The 8,504-nt window shown below is 36.2% G+C and overlaps 1 protein-coding gene across 1 annotated transcript; it reads left to right on the top strand.

Annotated features, from left to right (window-relative positions):
* Positions 1-972: 972 nt before the first annotated feature.
* On the top strand, positions 973-5,165 carry LOC104115516 (serine/threonine-protein kinase D6PK). Its single transcript, XM_009626173.4, has 3 exons — positions 973-1,302; positions 2,039-3,327; positions 4,119-5,165. Exons 2-3 carry the CDS (start codon positions 2,084-2,086, stop codon positions 4,987-4,989), a joined length of 2,115 nt encoding a protein of 704 aa, XP_009624468.1. The 5' UTR covers positions 973-1,302; positions 2,039-2,083; the 3' UTR covers positions 4,990-5,165.
* The last annotated feature ends 3,339 nt before the right edge of the window (positions 5,166-8,504 follow it).

Raw genomic sequence — 8,504 nt, forward strand, 5'->3', positions numbered from 1 at the left:
GTATATAATAATGCAATTGACAGTGGTCCATAGTAATATTAAGGAGGGATTAAAATCAGAGTTGAGAAAATTATTAGTTGAAAAGGATGTAGAGTTGGACATGACATACAATAGAAAAGAATGAGTTATTTTGGCTTTCCCATTTCCCACCCCTTTCAATTCTTCCTCCTCCTTTGAAAAGACGTGTACTCTAAAGAAGGAACAGAGGTGGACCCCACTTATGGGCCCCATTCCAACGTTGAAGAAATAAAAACACTAACTTTAGTCTGGGGCCCACTTTTTCTAGTTTCTCTTCCTTTTCATCACGCCATCAATTCTCTTTCCGGCCGTCGTTGTATTGCCCCCTTTTTTCTTGCTGCCACCATCCATTATTAGGTTTTGAAAAAAATAAAAAATAAAAAGAATTTCCAAAACTTGTTTATTTATTACAAGCAATTGGTGTTCTTTTTATTTGAGGAAAGATAAAAACATGAGAATCTTTACATTCTAGCGGGTACCTTATGTGAAATCAATGCAATTGTATTTGCTATAAGTTTAAATAAAATTAACTTAAATTTCCCTCGTGTTCCATATGTATTAACATAATTCGTAAGGATATATATGTGCAATAAAGAATAATAAGGTAAAAATACTTCTAAATGACAATAATGAGCAGCAAATGGAAGATTTCTACTTCTTTTCATTCCAATGTTCCATATAAGCTAGTTTTTTCTAATTTTTGTAAATTATACTAACTATGGAGGTGTTTAAATTACCTTTATTTATAAATAAATGTAGGTGTTTAAATTACCAAATATATAAGTAATTAAGAGTGGGCGGGAGAGAGTAGTTAAGTGTGGAAATAGTAGCATTTGTTTTTGTCATGTGTGCATCCCAATACCCAAATTCACCTTTACAAGTTCATAACTGCATTCTCTCCCTCTTTTTTTCTTCTTTAAAATAAAAAAAAATAAAACACACACTTTCACTTTTGTGTTATCATCAGTTTTCATATGACAGAGAACACATGACTAAAGCCTTCCCAAATACTACAACACCACCTAGCTTAAAAAAAAGCTAAAGGCAACCAAATCACCAAAATCTTCACCACTGAAGCCAAATCGTTTCTGTTTTCACCTGTAGAGCCATATAGCATCAACATTTCGCTAACAATAAATCAATTTTCTGCCAAAAAAAAAATCAAATGCGCTGTTTGAGAGAGTAACAAACACAGAGAAAGAAGAGAAGAGAAGAAGTATAGTAGGAGCTCTAGCTTAAAGATAAAGACCCAGTTGAGGATTTTACAGATCTCCTATTGTACTGGTAAATTTCTGCTTTCTTGAATTTATTTAATGGGAGTGTCATTTTTCACTCTCTTTGTTTGGTTCTAGTGTTTTGTGTGGAACCAAGTACGTAGTTGCGCTGTTTAGGGAAAAAATTTCCACCCAATTTAGAGACAGTGGTATTAGAGTGGGCAGTGGGCACGTTTATTATGTATTCACATTTTAAATTTCTTTTTTCACTTTTATATAATCGAGCCGAAAGCTAGATCTGCTGATGGTTCATTGAGTGTTCCAAAATACAGTGAAATGTGAGAAACGCAGCTAATTTAGCACTATTTTACTTTTTTTTTGGGGGGGGGGGGGGGGCTATGGTTTTCTTACAAGTTGATTGTCACGTCACTTGGGGACTTAAGGTTTTCTATCAGAGCTTCTTGAGGGTTATCTCATTGTGTAATTAATGGAATATTTTGGTGATTGTAAAAATAATATTTGCTAATTGGGTGTTTCTGTATCACAACATGCGTGTCTCTTACTAAAAAATATCTTTGTTACTTACCACATCACATAGTGCAACTGCGCGTTAAAATTCTGAAATTTGAAGATTTTGTAATGTGGTTGTGTTTACTCTAATATGTTCATAGAGGATGAAGACCCTTTTTAGTGAAAAAGAAATCTTTTATGTGCTGTAATACTTGTAATTGAAATGGTCCTAGTAGATTTGATTTGTAGTATAGTCATGTGTGGATAAAGTTTTACTGATTTTCGCTCTCTTTCAGAGCTTTCTTCTGGTGAGGTACCTGTGATGATAATAGTAACCGGAGATGGAAAGGATACATGAAGTAAAACAACCACCGAGGCAATTCCCTTTAGAGGCTAAGGTGACACATGCTTTCTCAACTTCCAGGAAGGAGGTCGGTGTTAAATGCAATGTGCAGGACTTCCGAGATTTAGATTTGGCTGTTCCAAGACAAACATGGAAAGGAAAGACCTCTTATCAGGAGGAAGAGGAACTCATGATCGATGCTGGTTCAATCAAGCGCAGTGATGATTCACTTGAAGACAGTGGCTCTACTTCATTTCATGGGGCGAGTCATCCTCCGGAACCTGTTGATACAGACCTAATGAGACCAGTGTACGTACCCATTGGTCAGAAAAAAGCAGATGGGAAATGCTTAGTGAAAAGCATGTCTTTGAAGGGTCCTTTCCTAGATGATCTTTCAATCCGGGTTCCTAATGTGAAACCGAGCCCATCTCTTCTTTCACCTGCAGAGAGCTTGGTTGAAGAGCCAAATGATCTGAGTGTAATCTCCTCTCCGTTTACAGTTCCTCGTCCATCTCAAAACACAGAAGCAAGTCTGCCTCCTGACTCCGAAGAGAAAGAATGTATTTGGGATGCATCGCTGCCTCCAAGTGGCAATGTAAGTCCACTTAGTAGCATTGATAGTACTGGTGTGGTGAGATCTATGAGCATTGTCAACAGTTGCACAAGCACGTATAGGAGTGATGTGATCATGAGCGATGGCATGCTTAGTGTGGACAGAAACTATGAGAGCACAAAAGGGAGCATTCGAGGGGATTCACTTGAAAGCGGTAAAACTAGCCTTAGCAGAGCAAGTGACAGCAGTGGACTTAGTGATGATAGTAATTGGAGTAACATTACTGGCAGTGCCAATAAGCCTCACAAAGGAAATGATCCTAGATGGAAGGCTATTCTCGCGATTCGGGCACGTGATGGTATATTAGGAATGAGTCACTTTAGGTTACTCAAAAGACTTGGTTGTGGAGACATTGGCAGTGTTTATCTTTCTGAGCTTAGCGGGACTCGCTGCTATTTTGCAATGAAAGTAATGGATAAGGCATCACTTGCGAGCAGGAAGAAATTGACTCGTGCTCAGACAGAAAGAGAAATCCTGCAGTTATTAGACCATCCATTCTTGCCAACCTTGTACACTCATTTTGAGACCGATCGCTTCTCATGTTTGGTCATGGAATATTGTCCTGGAGGAGATTTACATACTCTACGTCAGCGACAACCTGGGAAGCATTTTTCGGAATATGCTGCAAGGTATGCTTTTGTCATTCTATCTAGAATATGCAACATAAAAATTATCCTCCCCTTTCACATGTTGTCCTGACATAAGCATAAGCCTCTGCTTATTTTGGCATTCCTTAGATGTTATCACATCCATTTCTCTTGCACCATCGTTCTGACTTCTGAACATGTAAGCTCTCCCCTGTAGAGGAGAGGGTCCTCTTCATGCGGTCAAAAGTTTGAGCCTGGTACCCTGACAAACAAAAAGCTCTCCCCTGTAGAGGATGTGGTTACTGATATGACTTTTTTGATTAACTCTCGTCCCCAAAATAATTTTCTTTATCTGCCATTAATTGCACCTTTACTTGCAAAAAAAAAAGAGGCTGTTTCTTTTCCCTTTTCGCTTTTTCTTGAATGGGCTGCTGTTGAGGAGGGGGTGTATTGGTGGAAGGAGATTATATTGCCACAATGATTGTTGCCCATGTCATATCAACTCGGACCAAATTAGATATTTATCACTCTTGGATTTTGATGTTTGTCCCACTCAATCCATATTTGGGATCCTCCCATACCAAATAGTTTGATCCTACTTGGAAGCTTTTTCCAGTCATTGGGTCTTAAGAAGAGAAGGTGGTAAATGTGTAATGGCATGTCTATTGATATTATTAAGGTCTGGTTAACTAATATTATTAAAGGGCTTTTTCGTGCTAACAGTCTTCCACATTTTCTTCATTTGGGAGATTTTAGAATCTTTACCCTCGCATTTCTGTTTAAGCTGTTGAGTTCCTTAATCAAACTTTAACAAACCCGCATTTCTGCCACAGGTTTTATGCAGCAGAAGTTCTACTGGCACTTGAATATCTACACATGCTTGGTGTTGTGTACAGAGACTTAAAACCTGAAAATGTTCTTGTGCGTGACGATGGCCACATTATGCTTTCAGATTTTGACCTATCCCTAAGATGTGCAGTTTCACCCACGCTCATAAGAACATCATCTGATGATCCTTCTAAAAGAGGAGCGGCATTCTGTGTGCAGCCAGCATGTATTGAGCCCACATCTGTATGCATTCAACCAGCATGCTTCCTTCCCCGCATATTTAATCAAAAGAGCAAGAAAAGATCACCTAAGCCTCGAGCCGAGACTGGGCTTCCAGCTAATGCACTGCCTGAGCTAGTCGCAGAACCTACTTCGGCACGCTCTATGTCATTTGTTGGGACTCATGAATATTTGGCCCCCGAGATTATCAAGGGAGAAGGCCACGGCAGTGCGGTTGATTGGTGGACATTTGGTATTTTCCTGCATGAACTACTATATGGTAAGACCCCATTCAAGGGATCAGGAAACAGGGCAACTCTTTTCAATGTAGTAGGCCAACAGCTCAGGTTTCCAGAGTCTCCTGCAACCAGTTATGCGAGCCGTGATCTGATACGTGGCTTGCTTGTTAAAGAGCCTCAAAATCGACTTGGGGTGAAAAGAGGAGCAACTGAGATCAAGCAGCATCCTTTCTTTGAAGGCGTTAATTGGGCTCTGATACGTTGCAGTACGCCACCCGAAGTGCCAAGACCCATTGAGGCGGAGCTTCCTGCTAAGTTTGGGCAAGTGAACCCTGTTGGGGTTGGCAATACGAGTAAAAGAGTGGTAGGAACAGATGCAAAACCTGGGGGTAAATATCTTGACTTTGAGTTCTTTTAGTTTAGGATATAGAATTCTTGTCTAGGATTGTATTAGTTGATCCTTCTGCAATTGCTTGCTTCTAGTTGTTATGTATTCAACTGAACTGCAATACACAAGAACTGGGTCTTTACTAAACTTGTAGCTGTGAAAATCACTCGCTAATGATACGAGTCAGTTGCACTATTTTGATTTAATTTGTCCTCACATCTATCTTAATTTTCTTTACCGTTGAATGTTGCTCTAAAATTAGTGTTATACTACATGATCCAAGAGAAAAAATGCCTTGTTATTTCCATGCCATAGGAGCTAGCTAAGAGCCTAAGGACTGGTTTGGTATGAGGGATAAGGGATAATTAATTTCGGGATTAAATTTGAGATGAGTTTATTTCATATTTGGTTGGGATAAAATTGTGGTATGACTAATCTCGGAATTCATTATCATGTGATTGTAGTATTTTTTTTATCCTTATGGGATGTGGGATAACTAATGCATAGGATATCTATGGAAACGCTGGGAAACTATTAAGGGGTCCTTTTTTGTAAGTAGAGCCAGACGCTGCGTGGAGTTGTGCTCGAAAAATGTGAATGAAATAGCCAAAAGGAGCATAAAGATTATATTGATGAGACCATGTGTGACAATAATGAGCTATTGTTATGGACCCAATGCAGCATACATACACGTGGTACCCAGATAAATTCTTGAAATTTTTGTATATAACATACAAAATTTTATATATATATATATATAAATACATAAAAATATATATATTTCGACTATTATTTTAAGAACGGTTATACAATATCATTTTTCCTAAATTAATTTTATTTGTGATTTAAGACATGTTGTGTCAACTTGCATAATCTTGTTAGTGGTGACTGGTGCCCATGATCAAAGCTAGGGACTCGTTTGTTATATTTTTTTATTTTAAGATGATATTATTTGAATCAAACATCTGAATATATACAATTTATATCTAATAATTATAAATGTGTTATAAATAGTATTTTATTTAAAGTGAATGTTTATATTTTAGAAAGATTTTAGAGATTTTACTTGGTGGCTAAGTCACTCTTTCCCTATAAATAGAGGGGTCATACTCCATTGTAATTTATCCCAAATCAATAAGAATTCGCTCCCTACTTTTCTCAACAATGCTTCATAACACGTTATCAGCACGAGACTCTAACCAATTGAGTAGAGACTAAAATGATGAACCATTGGGTTTTGGATTTTGAAGCTAAGTCGTTGGATCGAGAGACTAATTAACAGTTTAGATGTATTTGACTCATCCTGTCGTGGAAATTCATTCCACATGGAAATTAATTTTGTGTGATGAGTTGCATTCTGTGATGATAGCAACGAATTGACAAATCAAGATTTTTCAAATTCGACGGATGAGATATGTTTGATCAGTTGCTTTTGTGCTAATTGCATTGACTTTGGAAACGGGATTAAATTCTGGATTTAAGGTAAGTATTTTACTTTATTTTTCTCTTTTAAAAGGGTAGTGTGTACGCAGACCTTACCCCTTCCCCAAAGGAGTAGAGAGGAATTTTTAATACAAGCAAAGACAATAAATTTTGATTATAACTTTATTGGAGTTTATAAGAAATTATAACCACCCGAAGTGGTAAAAATTCTATGCCATGATCAAATCATATATGATTATGAGCACAAGAAGTGAAAACTTATCTCATTGAATTTGCTTCATTCTCGTTCCCTTAAGAGAATATGATAGTAGTATGTGATAAGTCTGAAAGAAGATAAAATTATTATCATAAAGATATCAATGGGTGTGGACGTGGCAATAGACGAAATTATAATCGTCATCATTGTGATAGTGAGAATATTAAGAATTCTCAAAATAACCATTCACTCTGTGACAATAATATTTGTCATCGATTTGACATGAGATTTTGTAAAGCACATATAGATAATCATGGTCCATTCATGATGTGAATGTGACAACATCTGATTTATGAATACATACTCATTCTTGGAAGAATATGAATGTGCTAGTGGTAGTGGATATACCACACTAATCTCTAGAAAGAGGTTTAAGATGAACTAAGAAAATAGTTTCATTATTATGGCATGAATGATCATTAGTCACGTACCTATTGTAGAGCCAAAATATTTTAGCAATATGATTATTAAAAGACAACAGTAATGCAAGAAACAGATCTTGCATATAATTTTGACCATGACCATAATGGTATAACTTTCTCCTTAAAGGTTTATTCACCATATAGATGTTGATGAATACGCAGTAGTACAAAATTAATTGAGAGCTCTGGAAGAGCCAATTATACTATTTTGTGTCGTAGTAAGTCTCAAAGAAACTTATTGAGTTTCTAAAGTATTCGCGAAAGCAGATGGTTATATTGAAACTATAAATAATGAAGATTTAATATCTTTATATTACTATAGCTATAGTGGGGTAATATGTATATATGAATACTACCCGCTTTATTGCCTAATTTGTATTACACAAATAAAAAAAATATGATGAAATTACATGACACAGTAAACTAGATGTTTATTGATATAAAACCCATGTCGCAGTAAACTGGAAGTTTAATTAATAATTGCGCATGTCATGATGTAAATCTGAAGTTTACTAATACAGACAATTTTATCAAGCATGGCCTATTGAACAATCTTGATTTAGATGCGCAAACTAAATGAGAATTAACATGGGTAAGTGTTGAAAAAGATTCTTTATGAATTCTCTTGTTTTGCTTGTTCTCGCGATTATTATACCAACTAAAATTGGGATTGAATCCCTTGAATTTTGGAATTTATCAAAGGTGAATATGGGCCCATTCACCTGCCATGTATACCACATAAGATGCATGTATGAGATGGTTACATATGCGATTATTATTAACCTGCAACCTGGTGTTTGCGAGGTAACTGCTCAATAATTTAATTTAGAGCATAATTTTCAGATTTCCTATACAAGATAGTTCATCTTGATAAGTTGGTTTACATCACAGTTGGTTTAGCAAAATAATTTATTGAGTGCCTCCACTTAATAGCTAAACTATTGCGTATGAGAACAAATTATCTATATCAGTTGATATACGTGATATACAAAAGTATATTACATTCTTCCCTCACAAGTGGTTCAGGCTCATGAACCAAATAATTCCATCTTATTATTATTGATGTGCAGTATATCTTTTGATTAACACCATAATGCACAAAGGTGGATCCAAAGTTGTGGAACCAAGTTAGTTTTTCTAACATGAGGGGGAGAGAAGATAAACAATTGAGAAAAGGTTACGTGGAATGAATTATCATTTGTACATCTAGATCCTCGAATAAGATAATATGAATTTGAAGTTCATAAAAAGATAATTCATCTGCAATATATTGCAAAGCATGCCAGACGCATTTGTTGACCCAAAGAAAGTAACTATATTCTCACTACAAATGCTCCTATTAGAATAAGTCCTAGAAGGACAAAGACTATGGTACGCTTAAAACGTATAGATAAATTGATTTCAAGTAAAATTCTTGATAAAGA

The sequence above is a fragment of the Nicotiana tomentosiformis genome, chromosome 1 (assembly GCF_000390325.3).
Source record: "Nicotiana tomentosiformis chromosome 1, ASM39032v3, whole genome shotgun sequence".
NCBI lineage: Eukaryota > Viridiplantae > Streptophyta > Magnoliopsida > Solanales > Solanaceae > Nicotiana > Nicotiana tomentosiformis.